Below are 16,518 nucleotides of genomic sequence, written 5' to 3'. Positions count from 1 at the left end.
ACCTTAAGCTATTATTTCACGTAGGCACTTATCACTAAATGAAACTGTTTTGTTTACTAATTTATTGTTCATCTCCTTATCAGGAATGTAAGACTTCCAACTTTAAGTAAGGTTTTTATCCATCTTGTTCACGGATGCCCCCTGACATCCTATGAGAGACAGAGTGTCTGGCCAAAAGAGGGACTCAATACAGACCTTTAAATACCCGAAATATGTAAATTTTGAAGGTCACCTCCTTGTGTCCCTATTTTATATTGGGGGTTGCAGATTCAAGCACCACAGGGCTCAGATGGGCACTAAAGGCGGAGGGACTGAGAGAGAAACTAGAGATCACTTGAACTGAGCTAAAGGAGGCAGCTGCTCTTCAGCTTGAACTGTTGTTACTGGGCTGCAGTGCAGATCTAGTGTGGTCAGAACTTCCCATGGTTATTGGGATGCCAAACGGATGGGATGACATCATTTTTTTAGTCTTCCAATTTTAATTGTTAGCAACCAATGTGAAAAAAAAATAGTATGTAAATCACCAGTTTGCAAGCTCTGCTCATACAGATAGGATAATTCAGAAATTAGTTAAGAGGCAAGATTAGTTTTGAGGAAAGATACTGGGAAGACTGTACCCTACTGCATTGTTTGTAATGGTGAAAAATGGGAAACAACCTAAATATTGATCACTGTGGAAATTCGCAAATAATTTGTGGCAAACTTATTTAATTGAATACTGTATAGTTAAAAAACTGAAGCCTAGCCATATGTATCAACGTGGATAGACCGCCAAGACACAGAACTGGGTGAAAAGGCTAAGTTTTAGATCAATGTACAAAATATAACAGCATTCCTATAAAACTTCAAGAGCCCCAAGTCATTCTCACTACTGTTTATAAATACACAGTAATGGTGAAAGTATACAAAACCTAGATTAGCAAGATGCATATCAAATTTCAGATCGTGGTTGCCTTTCGAAAGGGGAGTAGAATGGCACCGGGAATCGGTGGCTCCTGCTTTATCGGTGATGTTCCGTTTATTTCATTAAAAAATATAAAGCAACAAAACGGAACACCCATTCATTCTGGAGAGAGGGCACATGAATGTTTACTCTGTTTTTCTTTTTAAAACATTTCAGAATTTGTAAATACGGATAACCGGGGTCGTCTTTGCTCTGCTTCCCCGGCACTGATATACCCTCCAGGTTCGGTTGCCCATTTCCTCACCAGCAAATGCGGGAGCAGTGCGTGGTGCTCTCCCGAGTCTCTTCCATCAAACCGTCTCTGAATCTAAAACCTCCCACCTCCACGCGGAAAGGCTACGAATGAAGCACGATGCCTCCCTTCCTTTAGACTAGTTCCACCCCCCTCAATCCGCAATTCGTTCTCCGGAGGCAGGATGTGCAGTGGAAGAAGTGTCTCGGCGACAGAGACGTGGATTTATCAATCCTTCTGAGCGTTAGATCCCTCTTTTCTGAAAAGAGTCAAGTTTAGAGAAAGCGTCTGTCTAGTGCCTGAACAGAGTAGCTATTAACAGCAATAGAGTCGCATTTAGGCTCTAATGGGGCTCAGCATCACGATTTTTACGCTGCCTTCCAAATTCAAGTTGGTTTACCTGGCCAAATTCAGGCAATGTGTCGGAAACAAGCCAGGAACGGTTGCTAGGGCGACACTCTGGCTCCGCCCCGGGCTTACCAAATAGCATGCTGGGAATTGTAGTGCGTAAAAGCGGACACTAGCCGAGGGGGCGGAGCAGCTTCCGGAAAGGGTGCCTCCACCGCCACCCTACCTTTCTCTGCTCTTGGGCCACAAAAACGCCAATGAACACCCAGCGATGGGTTCTCCTTTCCACGCCCGCAGAAGGCATAGCTGAAGGCAGGACAAGTGAAGCAATACGATTCCCAAGAACCCACGCGAGACTAGTGCCGCCGGAAGAGGGGAGGCTTCCGGCTGGGGCACGGAGGCTCCACCCCCTGACGTCACTTCCCTAAACAAAGGGAGCTGTCGCGGCGCGGGCTCTGGGATGTGACCCCTGCTGAAGGTGCTGCAGCTGCGGCGGTGGCTTCAGAGGCTTCGGGGTGTTTGCAGGTTGAGGACGAGGACGCGATCCCCTCTTTCCTCAGGTAGGAAGTGTAAGCAAAGGCACCCCCGCAATGTCCCCCTTTAGGCCCCGCCCACCACCCACTCTGGCCACTGCTGGATTCCGGGCGGTGAAGGGTGGGCTGATTGGGGAGGCGAATGGGGCGAAATCTGGAGGGACTCCTGGTGGTCCCGCTTGGAGGCTGTGCGTTCCTGATCTCAAACCAGCGTGAGTAGACAACGAGCTGTTTATAAAGGCCTTTTCTAAATGGTTCCTTGCTTCTTGGTATACAAGAAGGATTTCAGTGCTCTTGTGCCAGAGATCTTACCTTCCTTAACGGATACTTTTCGAGCCCCTCAAAACATCTTAGTTTAGACCACTATTGGTCTATTTGCATTGCTTTGATTCCTAAATTTTTCTTCTTTTCCTAGTATCACCAAATGTGTATTAGCATTAAATTCAAAGGCCAATGTGTTTATATGTATCATAATTTTATACAGATCTTGCCACTTTGGAGAACTTATATCCCATTGTCTCTATTCAGTTTTGTGTGTGTGTGTGTATTGATTTGAGAGAGAGGAAGGGAGATGGGGAGAGAGAAACATCAGTGATGAGAGAGAATCACTCACGGGCTGCCTCCTGCACGCCCCCTACTGGGGATCGAGCCTGCATTCCCTGACTGGAAATGTGAGCTCTGCTCTTGGATCAGTGCTCAACCACTGACCCACACCAGCTGAGCAAGCACTATTCAGTTTTTTTATTTTTGTTTTTATTTTTTTTTTTTCATTTCATTTGTGTTGCATGTGAAACAGTCCCAAAATGGCTGTTCCGTTACTAAAAATGCTTTGTTCAAGGGAAAATTGTTAGCCACGATTTCAGGGGATTTTCACTTAGTATCTGGGATTAGAGGCGGGCATTGGAGCCTTTCCTTTAAAACCTCTCCTTTGGAGGTGTCATATTCCAGATATGATTGTCTAGAGCCAGCCTGAGCCAACTGAGCTCAGTGGTTTAAATTCCAGTGCTAGGCGCACCAATTTCAGACAGTGGCAAAACATCTGTTTTTGTTATAATGCTGAATTAATTATTTAAGAGTGACATCAGTGGACCTGAATCTTTCTGAACAGTCATAGCATGATTAAATCCAACTCAACATACAAAAAAGGCCTAATGCTCCTAAGGCACTTTAGGATCTGGTGAGGTAAATAACCATATAAATTTCTCATGACACATGAAGCAATATAATTGAGAATAATTTAATATTATGCATAAATACAAAGGAAATGTAGGGGATATTTTTCGATGGATGACTTAGGAAAATAAAGCTGGTTAATATATAAAGTAGGGGGAAAATATTGAATAAACACAAGACCTTACGTTTATACTCTATGGAAGGGCCAGCTGTAACTTCATAGTGTAACATTTTTGATATTAGCAAAACTAAACATATATAGTAAAGTTCCATGTTTCTGTGGAAATAGGTAGAGAAAGTATGTTAAAAGTAGTTACGGAATAAATTTAATTGTACATAACTTCACTTGATCAAGGAACTAGAATCAATATTATCCCTAGGCAGACACTGAGTTTTTGATTGGTAAAATTCAGATACCCCTGTCAAGTACACATCTGTTTGAATCTAGTTGGTTCTTCTAAGAATATATATATATTTTTATTGATTTCAGAGAGGAAGGGAGAGGGAGAGAGAGATAGAAACATCAATGATGAGAGAGAAGCATTGATTGGCTGTCTCCTGCTTTCCCTCTACTGGGGATCGAGCCCGCAACCTGGGCATATGCCCTTGATAAGAATTGAACCTGAGACCCTTTAGTCTGCATGCTGATGCTCTATCCCCTGAGCAAAACCAGCTAGGGCTAAGAATATATTTTTGAAGGGACACCTAAAGGCCACTTGAAGCTTGAGTCAGGCTGGGAATATCAAGTGGCTGTTTTGTTTATTTTTTTTATGTATTGTTCCCCTTCAATAATGTAGGTTTTTGGAGGGCAGGGACTTTGCCTTGTTCACTGCCATCTCCTCAATGCGCAGAATAGTGCTAGGAAACTGGAAGAAAGTTAATATTTATGGGATGAGTGAATAAAGAAAGTGATGAAATTTTTTTTTTTTATCACTTTGGCTTAGGGCTTCTGTGTAAAAATACAGTAGATTAAATTTAAGGCACCCTGTTCTAACTTTCTTTAACAATCTCTGAATTTCTTGATCGTCTTTAGTCTATGAAGTGGGTACCGAACCTTTTTCATTTTGGCATATTACAGCATACATGTGTAATTCTGCCCTATTTCCTTAGGTCATAAGAAGCTGGCCTTGGTGTAATAAGGAACTTACAACAATGGAGGAGCGGAAAGTGAAGAGGAGAAGTCCTAAGTCTTTTAGTGCCCACTCTACTCAGGTTGTTAATGCCAAAAAAAATGCCATTCCAGTTAGTAAAAGCACAGGGTTTTCAAATCCTGCATCACAGTCAACTTCACAGCGACCAAAGTTAAAAAGGTGAATATTTTTTCTGCCATATTATTACAGCAAAATGCTATTGAAGTAAATACTAAATCCTATAATTCTTATAATATTTTTTCTCTTGACTTTTAAAACAGTTGAAGCACATATTATATGTGTTTTAGAAAAAAATTATGAAGTTTAAAGTGCATGTATAGAGATTAGAAAGTGCAAAATGAATGATGGGTTTGAAGGTCCTTACTTTGTCTCAGATTAAAATAAACAGAGCAAGAAAACTTGTAGAAAAAAGTTAATGAGCTAGCCAGAAATGAATTTAAAGGACATATGGGATTCTTTGTTCGTTTTTTTTTTTAACTAAGATGAGTGTTTGTGCTTTGGTAGTTTTTATGTTTTAAAAAGTGTGGTTTCATTGTTTTTGTAGAAATGACTTGTATGGATTGTAAAAATTTGAACACAGGAAGAATTCAAAGCAGAAATTTAAAGCACTAAAATTTCATCACCTAGAAGTAATCATTACTATTTGGTGATCATCATTTGTCTTCAGATGCCAAAGGAAACAGGAATGGTGTTTAAATGTGTTGCCTATTACTGTTGTATATGTGTGAATATTTTGTAGTATTAAGGGGGGAGTAATGAGGGAATAAGGACACATATATAACACCTTAATCAATAAAGAAATTTAAAAAAATAAAGAAACTTACTTCTAATTGCAAGCATCTGGTGGAGAGTCAGTTAAGGAAGTAATGCGTGTGGTACTCTGTAGCCATTGGGTTTCCACTAAAGAAAAGATTCTTGCCTTGATGATGGTCTCTCACTCTGAGGAAACAAAAGGAACATTCCAATAGAAGTTAAATGATAAACAACAGGAGTTATGAGGGTTTCATAAATTATCATATTGGAAAGGGGTTTTCCTTCTGGAGAAGTTTAACTTAGAGTCAAGTCCTGAGGACGGGGGCTATCTTGATAATCCTTATGTGTCAGACAGTACTTACAATATGGCTTTGCACCTAATATAATTTCAACGAGTGCTTTTTTATTGTTGAATTATTTTAATATAAAATGAGACAGTGTAACAGATCAAAAACACTGAAGTGAAAATAAACAAAGCTACTGAAGGGTTTTATCTCAGATTTTTAAAAAAATATATTTTTATTGAATTTAGAGAGGAAGGGAGAGGGAGAGAAACATCAATGATGAGAGAGAATCATTGATTGGCTGCCTCCTGCACGCTCCCCACTGGGGATTGAGCCCGTAACCCAGGCTTGCGCCCCTAATTGGAATTGAACCCGGGACCCCTCAGTCTGCAGTCCTGTGCTCCATCCACTGAGCCAAACCAGCTAAGGCTATCTCAGATTTTAGTGTGAAAATGGATCTCTTGGAAATCTTTTTTAAATGCAGATTCCAAATCAGTTAGTCTGGGGTAGGGCCCCAGATAAGCATTTCTAATAAGCTCCCAGGTGAAGTTGATGCCATGGGTCTTAGCACTTTGAGTAGCAAGGTCCTAAATAATGGATTAAACCTAATATGTATATAAGACACAGATCTTGCTTTGTGAAGAGCTGTTAGTAACCTACTGTCCAAAGCTTATTTGTTCTAAGTTGATTTCTTGTAAAGAGTATTAGTTTCGTTCTTGCTACGCCCTCTGCCACACCCACCATCTTCATCTTATCCTTATTGTGGTGAGTACAGTTGTGGAAAAGATGTCTTCATGCAACATTACAAAGAAACTAATTGAGTACTGAATATGTGTGTGTGTCAGGATTATAGTATGTATTGGGGTTCACAGATAACATACAACCCCGTCTTCCTTTTTTGCCTGGTGAACTCCTACTTACTCTTTATGGCTTCACTCACATGTCACCTTTAGAATGCTCTAGACATTCTGAATCTAGAATTGTCCCTTGGTTGAGTGTCCTTGGTTGAGTGAACTGCTGTCCCTTGGTTGAGTGAACTGCTCTGTCTCTGTTCCCGTATCACGGGGTGTACAGCACCATTACTCAAGTGTTGGAGAGCCTGGTATACGTAGATACAAGTAGTAAGAACTAACTTAGTCTAGGAGTTCTAAAAAGGCCTTCCTGAGGAAGTCGCATTTGAACTGAGATAAAGATGGGAGTGAGGAGAGGATGCTGTTGCAGACAGGGGTTAGCATGTAGTTAGGTAAGAGAACAGAATTATAGGAAGCCAACGAGATTCAGAATGTCTAGAGCATACATAGACAGGAGAGGATAGGGTTTCTTAAGGATATCGGGCTTTATCCAGCAGGCGGTGCAAAGCTACTGAAGGGGTTGAATTAAGTAAATTTATATGATCTGATTTTACTTTTAAAAAAATTGACTTGGCTGGTCTATGGGGAGACTTCATAAGGGTCTCAGAGACAACACAGAGAGACAGGAAGGAAGACCAGTTGGGGAGTGTTCGAGGGTTCAGTCAAGAGATAGGGTAGTGGCAGTGGAGAGAGAGAAGTAGGAAGATTAGAGAGATATCTGTGGTTATAATCAATAGGACTTCATGACTGCATGTGGGGGCCTGAGGAAGTTGGAGGAGTCCAGGTTAATAACGGGCTTTTAGCACTCCTTCATATGGTGATTTGTCATTTATATGACTTCCTTTCTCCTTAGATTGGGCACTCTTCCGTGCAATGACTGATGCCGTGTGCATCTTTATATATCCAGTATCTGGCATAGTGTCAGCTACGGAGTAGGGACTCCATAACCACTTGTTGAACAACTGATAGTTTAAGAAACAAATAGGGTAAAGTTTAAAAGGGAAAGGTGTATGTTTTGCTGAGAAATAAAATATGAAACACGGCCTTGGCTGGTGTGGCTCAGTTGATTGGAGCGTCCTGCACACCAAAAAGTTGTGGGTTTGACCCGTGGTCGGGGTGTGTAGGGGAGGCAACCGATCTATGTGTCTCTCTCATATTGATGTTTCTGTCTCTCCCTCCCTCTCTAAAAAAACAAATCAATTAAAAATATTTGAAACATAGGATAGTAAAAATACTAATTTTCTTTTCAGTTTTTTTGTAGTCCAAAGAATGAGCATTTTATATAAATGTATTAACCAAACTTTTTATATACCTTAGTAGTTATGTTTTATACATTTGTTTGAGATTTTTCACAACTTCTTTTAATTTCCAGCTTGGTTTTATTAATACTGAATTTGTTCTGATTTCTTGTTTTTAAGGGAAATTTTAATTCAGAAATTTTGCTTAACCGAGAACCGTCTGAAAATAACCATCTCTTTTTAAAGACAGGTATATGCAACCAGTTTTTATTTGTATCTTATTTGCAGAGTGATGAAAGAAAAGACAAAACCTCAGGGAGGAGAGGGAAAAGGTGCTCAGTCAACCCCGATTCAGCATTCCTTTCTCACTGATGTCTCAGACGTTCAGGAGATGGAGAAGGGGCTTCTCAGCCTTTTGAATGACTTCCACTCTGGGAAACTTCAAGCATTTGGTAAGCAATAGATGTTTGTATTTACCACTTTTCAACATGCTTACATCCTATTTTCTGTATGTATTTTGTTACTCCTTTTAACGGTGTCATTTTCTTTTGTTTAAAAAAAAAAAAAAAGAGTCCAGAGGCATAAAATGCAGTCATCTTAGATTTCATTTATCAATTAAGTTATACTACTGTGTATACAATTGTAAATATTGCGTTGTGTGCTTCATAACGTTCTACATGCTTCATGAATATTTTCATATATTTTTCTTAAAGGAGGAATACCTCATTGATTGACAAGGGATTTGTGGTTGAAGTATTTATATGACTTAATTTTATCGAGATTATTATAAAATGTTGGATCACTTGGTTCAAATGAGAGTTGTCAAATTGGAGATAATTATACCTGAAGAATAGTTATTTTTGTGTTTTTTTTTTATCTTTCCTATCTGACTTGTTTAGTGCTCATGGTCATTTCTTAGGTCATCATTGTTTTTCCAGTCAGAAATTTGACTTACTGTATCCAGAAAATATTCAATCATTAACAGAGCAATTTACAAAAGAAAATGATAATCAATTTCTTTTGCAGCACCTAGAGTTTAAGAGTATTTCCTCTATCTTAATCTTTATTAATGTTTTGGAATGTTCCCCCAGGAAATGAATGTTCCATTGAACAGATGGAACATGTTCGGGGAATGCAGGAGAAATTAGCTCGCTTGAATTTGGAGCTGTATGGGGAGTTAGAGGAACTTCCTGAGGATAAGAGGAAGACAGCTAGTGACTCTAATCTGGATAGGCTTCTTTCTGATGTGAGTATAGTTCTTTCTTTTTATTCTTTTTTTTTTTTTTAAAGATTTTTATTGATTTCAGAGAGGAAGGGAGAGGGAAAGAGAGATAGAAACATCAGTGATGAGAGAGAATCATTGATCGGCTGCCTCCTGCACACCCCACACTGGGGATAAAGCCCGCAATCCAGGCATGTGCCTTCACCGGGAAATGAACCGTGACCTCCGGGTTCATAGGTCAACACTTAACCTCTAAGCCACACCTGCTGGGCTCTCTTTATTCTTATTTTTATTGAGATAAAATTTACTATTTTAACTATTTTAAAGTATACTGCAGACATCACCACCAATTTCAGAACATCTTCCTCACTCCAAAAAGAAACCCTATAACTCTCTGTTCTCCCCTTCCCCACCCCCTAGCAACCATGAATCTACTTTCTGTCCCTATAAATTTGCCTATTCTGGACATCTATCTATAATAATAAAAGCATAATATGCTAATTAGACCGGATGTCCTTCCGGACAAAGCCGGGGCTGTGAGGGAAGCCCAGGTCCTGGGTGCCTGCCGGTGGCCAGAGGGAAGCCCGGGTCCCGGGTGCCTGCCGGTGGCTGGAGGGAAGCCCAGATCCCGGGTGCCAGAGGGAAGCCAGTGCCAGCAGCCAGGGGAAGGAAGGCCTACTCTTGCACGAATTTCATGCATCAGGCCTCTAGTATATATGTAAAAGCCTAAGCAACTGTTACAACCGAATGACCGGAACAACCGGTCAACCAGTCGCTAAGATGTGCACTGACCACCAGGGGGCAGAAGCACAACGCAGGAGCTGCCCCCTGGTGGTCAGTGCGCTCCCACAGCCAACCTCCCAAGGTCCCTCTCCCCCCACCTCCCTCCCCCCCCCAACCAGCAAACCTCCTGTGGTCCCTCTCCTTGTCCCTTTCCCTGTCTGGCAGGCCCTGGACCAGCGGCCGATAGGCCCCCAGACCCTGGCCAGCAGACAGCAGGCCCTGGCTGGCCTGGCCCCAATTGGGACTGGGCGAGACGGCCCTGATAGGCCGTGATCACCGGCCAGGCCTAGGGACTCCACCGTGCATGATTTCGTGCACCAGGCCTCTAGTTTCATATAAGTGGAATCATGCAACGTGTGGTTTTTTTGTTGGGATTCTTTCACTTAGTGTAATGTTTTCAGGTTTCATCCGTACTGTACTTTACTCTTTTTTTAAAGAAACACAACCCAAAGAAATTATGCATATATTCTGAGAATGCTGGCTAATCTTCAAGCAAAATATTACCTTCATTACATATATGATAATATCTTAAGATGTAGAAGGTAATATGTCAAAAAATCCTAACATGATTAATACATATTGCCTTATTTATTCAGGGTAGTTACTTATTTTTAAATACAGAACTATGTTTGGTAATTATGGTAATTTAACACATTTCCATGTATACTAGCTTGCTAGAGTTGCCATAACAAAGTACTGGGTGGCCTAAACCACAGGAATATATTTTCTCATAGTTCTGGAGGCTAGGAATTGAAGATAAGGTACTGGCAGGGTGGTTTCTTCTGCGGCCTCTTTCCTTGGCTTGTAGATGGCCATCTTCAAGTTCTCCCTCTGGGCATGGGTACCTGTGTCCAAATTTCCTCCTCTTGTCATATTGGATTAGGGCCCAACCTAATAACCTCATTTTAACTTAATTACCTCTTTGAAGACCCTATCTCCAAATACTGTCACATTCTAAGGTATTTGGGGATAGGACTCAAAAATGAATTTTGGGAGGACGTAAGTCAGCCCCATAACACCACCTATGATTCTTATACTGAGAAGTGTGAACTAAATTTGCCTCTTTAAATCTTTTTTTGAACAAAAATATTAAAAATTGAATTCAATGTACTTTAGTTTCCTAGTCACCAATGACATTTTATTGCTTTTTTCTATTTTTTGAATAGGTAAAAGTGAGGGAAATTATATGCCCATACTTTAAAAAATTCATGCTTATACTTTTTATTTCAAGTCTACTGTTGTTTTTTTTTAAATATATTTTATCGATTTTTTACAGAGAGGAAGGGAGAGGGATAGAGAGTTAGAAACATCGAGAGAGAAACATCGATCAGCTGCCTCCTACACACCCCCTACTGGGGATGCGCCCGCAACCATAGTCCGCAGGCCAACGCTCTATCCACTGAGCCAAACCGGTTAGGGCTCAAGTCTACTGTTTTCAGTGTTGCATCTATTTCCTTTTACAAATATAAGCTTAATTTGTAATACATTTAGGAGAGTGACTGTGGTGTGCTGAAAATAACACTGAATTTGAAACCAGAAAGCCTTTGTTTAGTCCAGGGTCTGCATTTATAACTCTGAGCAATTTTAATTTCTGTAACTCAGATTTTTCCCTGTAGGGATGATTAATTCTACCTCATACTGAAAACTGAATGTCATGTGAAATCTTTTTGTAATCCATAAAGGTTTTAAAGATTTTGATTATTAAAATGGCAACTTGTCTTTTAAAAACTATTATTAGAGAAGACTATAATTATGCATGATTTTAAGCATACTTAGGAATCTCCACTTGTATCATCTGATTTAATTCCCTCCACATATTCTTATTTAACAAATGCTAAAGCTACTTTATAATTATTTTGCATAAGTGAATTTCCCAGTCTGGAACTTTTAGTATTTTGCTTTTTCATTTAAAGAAAGCTTACATGAAAAATAATTTATTTAAAAATGTATAGTTATGATATTATGTTTATATTATAAAAATTAAAATATGTGTTTCTTTATGTTACAGTTAGAAGAATTGAATTCTTCCATGTATCCTTTGTCTAATATCAACAGTGAAAAGTATACAAATTATAATTTCTGGTGAATAATCCCAATCATGTATTAGAAAGATGTGATTTTTAGATCTATTGAACAAAGACACCTACTATTATTTAGTAGGGCCATCTCTCTTCCCCTTTGGTTTCCAAATGGAATTTTCTAGTTGTTTTGATTGTTTTTGGTTTGTTCTGCTTTACTTTGTTTTGTTTTGTGTTTTTAAAACGAATTAAAAATACTTTTTCATCAAGAGAATCGAGGTTTAGGCTAGTTGTCATATAAATTATTTGAATCTTATATTCTGAGGCTAAATGGCAGTTGGATATCCCAATATACTATGCTTAATTTAATATTATTACATAGAATATTGTAAATGTATAAAATTGAGAATTAGACATTTAAGGGATACTTACATAGTTTGTGAAGTGACATTTTCATAAGTGTACAACGTGTATTATAAGATTTGCTTAAAGGAAAGCACCAAGGTACATGTAAAATATTCAGGTTTTGACATTTTAATTTAGAGCAACTATTTCAGGAACTTAAAAAAATATTTTTTTTACATAGTGATAGGCACAATGTGAGGCACATAAGAACAGTAAGAAATAATTCTACCTACAAAATAATTTCATTTGAGAAGTAAGACATCCCCTTTGAACCAAAAATGAGATATTAGAAAGGATACTATAGAGTCAAGAGATTTAATTTTTGAAATTTGGTTCCACATTTTGGTAATGTAACCTTGGTCAAATTGTTTAACATCTCAGTGTCCTCTGTAATATGTGGTGATTGCTACACATAATAATGTGTATGAAATTTTCCAAACCACATTATATATGTAAAATGTATAAATATATATATTTACATATGTATGTAAATTACTCTTATTACTATAACATATACTGTTACTAATTGCTGGATTTTAGTCTTGAGTCAATGATTTTTTTTTAAAGTCTTCAAATTCTAGGTATAGTATAATTACTTCACTACATTTAAAAATTGTCTTATCACTTCTAAGTTTCTCAAAAGCAACATAGGCACTTTCCCTTTAGACATATTTCTTTCTTTCTTTTCTTTTTTTTTTTTTAATGCCCCTGTCTCTTAGTTTCGGAATGTAATTTCCAGGAATTTACAAGAATTACTTATTGTAGAATGAAAATCTTAACTCATGAATTCAGACAAAAACTGCATTTGACAGATGCACAAGATGTTCCAAATACTTCTACCAGCTAAAATGAAATGCAGTTGCTTTCTTGTGGTTTGAAGAAAAGCAGCATTCTTTACTTTTCCAGCTGAATCCAGTAGCAGAATAATCTTCCACAATAAGGGATTAAAGTAATTAAAGTGCAACTGTAATGATTTTCTCATAACTGCTTGTGGTAAATTTGACTTGCTGTAATTCACCATAACTGGAGGCTAGGCCTTGTGGAAGGCTTAATCAGGAAACGTGATACACAGGTTGTGCTGCTATGCTGATTATTGTTGCCTTCTGGGTTATACTTGAAATGCATCGTGCTAAATGTTGTTGATAGGGCTGAGGGATTATCCCTCCTGAGCTCACCAGACTTACTCCGCTGCTGATCTAAGTTGATGATGCACAGGCTTTTGTGGCAGCCCAGCTTCAGTTTACGTCAGACAATCATACACACACCGGTGTGTTTGCCAATGGCCAGTGGTAACAAAATGTGAAATGAGTATTTGTGAAATTTGCTATTTTTAATAAAGTGATTGTTTTAAATTTGTCTCTGTTGTCTGTTTGGAAGAAACCCGTAGTTTTCAATCTGGGAATATAAGAGTTCAATTCTCAAAAGCAAACTGTTCTCATAAAACTGGAGGTTCTGTAACTTCCTTGCAAATTTTGCACCTTGCGCCCATTTAAACGTGGATGTAATGAAAAGGGCCTGGGCCTTAAAGTCAGACCCCGATTTGAATCCCCATTCTGCTCCTTAGCTTTGTGTTCGTGCACATTTACTCAGTTTGTCTGAGTTTAATGTTTGTTCTTATCGAGAAAAAGAGGTTAATAACCAACTCCCAGAGGTTGTTATGAGGAAGTAAAAGTGTGCACTAAGATGTTGAGCACAATAGCTGACACTGGCCTCGTGACCCTTTTATAAACAATTTGATTGAAATAACCCATATACATATACCATAAAATTGACCATTTTGGGTATATAACTCAGTGGTTTTTAGTACATTCAGAGAGTTGTGCACCCACCACCATAATCTGATTCATCACCCCAAAAAGAAGCTCATTAGCAGTCACTCCCCAGCCTCCAAACCCCTCAGCACTTGGTAACCAGGAATCTACTTTCTGTCTCTGAATTTGCCTGTTCAGGACATCCTCTCCAAATGGAGTCATTTCTCTTAGTATAATGTTTTTAGAGTTCATTCATGTTGTAGCATGTGTCAGTACTTCATCTCCTTTCACAGCCAAATCATATTCCATAATTCAGATATATCACATCTTGTTTATCGATTCATATAGCTCAGTTGCCTTCACCGTAGACAAGAGACCTCCATGATTCTGCCTCCTTATTTTCAGACCTCAGAAACAAGCACCTAATTGGAGGTGGGGAGGATGGGAACCCATTAAATGACCATTTTTATAAGTGATGGTTTTAGTAATTCTGGGGATTCTGAGTTGAAAGAATTTTGACCAACTTATCTAATCAGTCTTTTGAATATCCCTTGTAAAAATGAAATCACTAGAACATCAACTACAACCCGGGAAATGTTTCTGTTGGGTTGAGAGAATAGGGATGGGGCAGGGGGGCGGGTAGGGGACTAGCACTCTAGGGTCTGACAGAATAAAAGGAAACTGGCATGAGACATGCTTTTCTTGGATGGGTGCTGAGACAGGAGAGCGGAAGCTGTTTCCTGTGGATTAGTGACAGCAGCAGATTGGCCTTGTTTACCATTTGTTTTCGCCAAGGGACCCCATGTGGGTCCCGGGGAACAAAATTTCAGCTTACCCAATAATTTGTATGTTTACACAACTTAAACATGTTAAAGGCAACCGGGAAAATAATGAGGTGCCTGGCTTAGAATAAAATGTATAGATGTTGCATATTCCTTATAGGTAAATTTTAATTACAAGTGACTTTTAAAAAAATACTACCAGAGCACACCAACGTCCAGACATCTTAAACTTGTTCGTTTACAAAAATTAGGCCATACTATTTATATGGTTTTCTAACCTTCTTCTCATATTATGGATCTCTTTCCATGGCGATAACTATTCATCTCCATAGAAAAGAGAAAAAAAAAAACAAACAACTTGCAAGCTTCACAATAACTGTTTAAAGACATTTTGACCCGAATCATTAGAAACCAATTAGGAAGGGTGCTTTTAGGTTTTGGTTTCGGCACCTTCTGTATCATGCTAAAATTGACAATAATTAAGTATTAGAATACTCTGAGGATTGACTGAAGATAAGAAACCCCGCCTTCCCCACAAGTGGCCTTCAAACTGCTGGCTTTCTTTGGGACCAAGCAAACGCTGGCTTGGGCATCCAGGTGTCCTCCTGGAGCCCCGCACCCCGGGGGCTTACCCCTGCTTCTGGGCACCCGGGCCAGGCGCGCCCAGTGGTTAGCGGGTCTGGCTGCAGCCCTGGCGCTGGCGCTGGGGAACGGCGACCTCCGGGCGGGAAGGGGGCGGAGCAGGTCGCTCCCCTGTTGTCAGGTCTCTATGGAGACCGCGTGGGGCCATCTTTTCCACCCTCCACCCCAGGCTGCAGCGGAGGTCTTGCTCCGGATTTTCACTGCAGGATCCAGAGGGAGGCAGCCGCTGGGCGCCGTCCCTCGGCCACCTTCCGGAGGTAGAGCCCGTGGCTGTGGCCGCGTTTTTGCGTGGGGACATCACAGGCACAGGCCCGGGCCGGGTTAGTTCCCCCCGCAGCCTCAGGACCATCCCACGCCGCGCGGAGATGACCTTGGGGAACCTGAGCAGCTGCAGAATTATCCAGGTGGACGTGGCGCTGGGGAGAAGCTAAGCGGCAGTCTCGGAGGAGGGGCAGGTTTGGGTTGGGCTGTGGCAAGGAAGCGCTAACCTCCAGCGCAGCACTCTTTGGGGATGGAAATAAAGTCCAGTTATGGGGCCCTCTGGAAATCACTGCTTTCCTTAGGGCTCCCAAAGGGGTTACACCATCAAACGCCCTCCCTCTGCCAGTTCTCACCCTCTCCCCTACCATGGAGTCCAAATTGTGGGGGGTGGGAAGGTGGGGAGGGGATCCCCCCACCCCTATCCCAAAGGAGTCCCCTGGGGGAGATGAGAGTTTACTTGTCACAGCCCAACCCTAACCTGGCCCAACGCAGAGACTGTTTCGTTCCCCCCCCCGCCGCGCCACTTCAGCCTTTTGGAAAATTATGAAGCTGCTCAGGTTCTCCAAGGTCATGGGTGGGGAGCCCAGTGCCCTGCCTGGGAGGGAAGTGAAGGAGAAATGGAATCTACAGAGAATCCAGTTCGTGGTTATAATTGTATAGCTCTGAGTTAATACGCGAGGATTTGAAGAATAGGACACATTAATTAAACCGTGGTGGGCATATTTATCTTTTTAAAGTGCTTACCCTGTGCTTATTAACAAATCTTGCCGTACGTATCAGAACAGAACATGCAGACCTCATCTGTATTAGAGTTTGCACAACCCATCTTGTTTGCAGGCCCATCTCGACATTGGTGCACCTCAGGAACCTCAAACATCATGCTCTAAAAACTCTTTCAGTGAGGAAAGTAGGGTTAGAGATGTGAAAGTTTTAGAGCAACGTAACTGCTTACTCTTCCCGAATGAATTTAGATAGGACAGTTGCTTCTTGTTATAGCTTTAGTGTTACAGCTTTAAATCGAGCAGATCCAGTTTGGGCTCACAGGCGTGGCATTTCCTATCTCCTCCTGTGCTACCCAAGAACACAAATTTCCTCAAAACGTGCTATTGCTTTCGTTACATGTGTGT

The 16,518-nt window shown here is 40.4% G+C and overlaps 1 protein-coding gene and 1 long non-coding RNA gene across 5 annotated transcripts; one reads left to right on the top strand and one right to left on the bottom strand.

Annotated features, from left to right (window-relative positions):
* Window positions 1-1,060: 1,060 nt before the first annotated feature.
* LOC114230575 (uncharacterized) lies at window positions 1,061-6,269 on the bottom strand. Of its 3 annotated transcripts, XR_008557224.1 has the most exons (3): window positions 6,180-6,269; window positions 5,226-5,340; window positions 1,061-1,455 (listed from the first exon to the last, which is right to left on the bottom strand). It is a non-coding gene; the product is annotated as an uncharacterized LOC114230575 (long non-coding RNA). The 3 variants fall into 3 exon arrangements; XR_003616472.2 differs by lacking the exons at window positions 5,226-5,340; window positions 6,180-6,269 and adding an exon at window positions 1,771-1,928; XR_008557223.1 differs by lacking the exons at window positions 5,226-5,340; window positions 6,180-6,269 and adding an exon at window positions 1,597-1,761.
* Window positions 1,910-12,939, top strand: CCDC28A (coiled-coil domain containing 28A). Of its 2 annotated transcripts, none has more exons than XM_054722027.1 (6): window positions 1,910-2,104; window positions 4,361-4,560; window positions 7,816-7,979; window positions 8,619-8,773; window positions 11,541-11,563; window positions 12,748-12,939. In XM_054722027.1, the coding sequence occupies exons 2-6, from the start codon at window positions 4,403-4,405 to the stop codon at window positions 12,800-12,802; spliced, it is 555 nt and encodes a 184-aa protein (XP_054578002.1). In that variant the 5' UTR covers window positions 1,910-2,104; window positions 4,361-4,402; the 3' UTR covers window positions 12,803-12,939. The 2 variants fall into 2 exon arrangements, with proteins under 2 accessions (XP_054578002.1, XP_054578003.1); XM_054722028.1 differs by lacking the exon at window positions 1,910-2,104 and adding an exon at window positions 2,220-2,289.
* Window positions 12,940-16,518: the final 3,579 nt, after the last annotated feature.

The sequence above is a fragment of the Eptesicus fuscus genome, chromosome 10 (genome assembly GCF_027574615.1).
Source record: "Eptesicus fuscus isolate TK198812 chromosome 10, DD_ASM_mEF_20220401, whole genome shotgun sequence".
Taxonomy (NCBI): domain Eukaryota; kingdom Metazoa; phylum Chordata; class Mammalia; order Chiroptera; family Vespertilionidae; genus Eptesicus; species Eptesicus fuscus.
The sequence above is the reverse complement of the archived record's forward strand: the minus strand, read 5'-3'. Positions and strand labels throughout refer to the sequence as shown.

What these genes read in the sequence shown, in the direction of transcription:
- CCDC28A (XM_054722027.1), top strand. Translation starts at nt 4,403, where the DNA reads ATGGAGGAGCGGAAAGTGAAGAGGAGAAGTCCTAAGTCTTTTAGTGCC. An exon ending in CAGCGACCAAAGTTAAAAAG is followed by an intron (nt 4,561 to 7,815) that starts GTGAATATTTTT and finishes TCTTATTTGCAG; the next exon opens with AGTGATGAAAGAAAAGACAA. An exon ending in TGGGAAACTTCAAGCATTTG is followed by an intron (nt 7,980 to 8,618) that starts GTAAGCAATAGA and finishes ATGTTCCCCCAG; the next exon opens with GAAATGAATGTTCCATTGAA.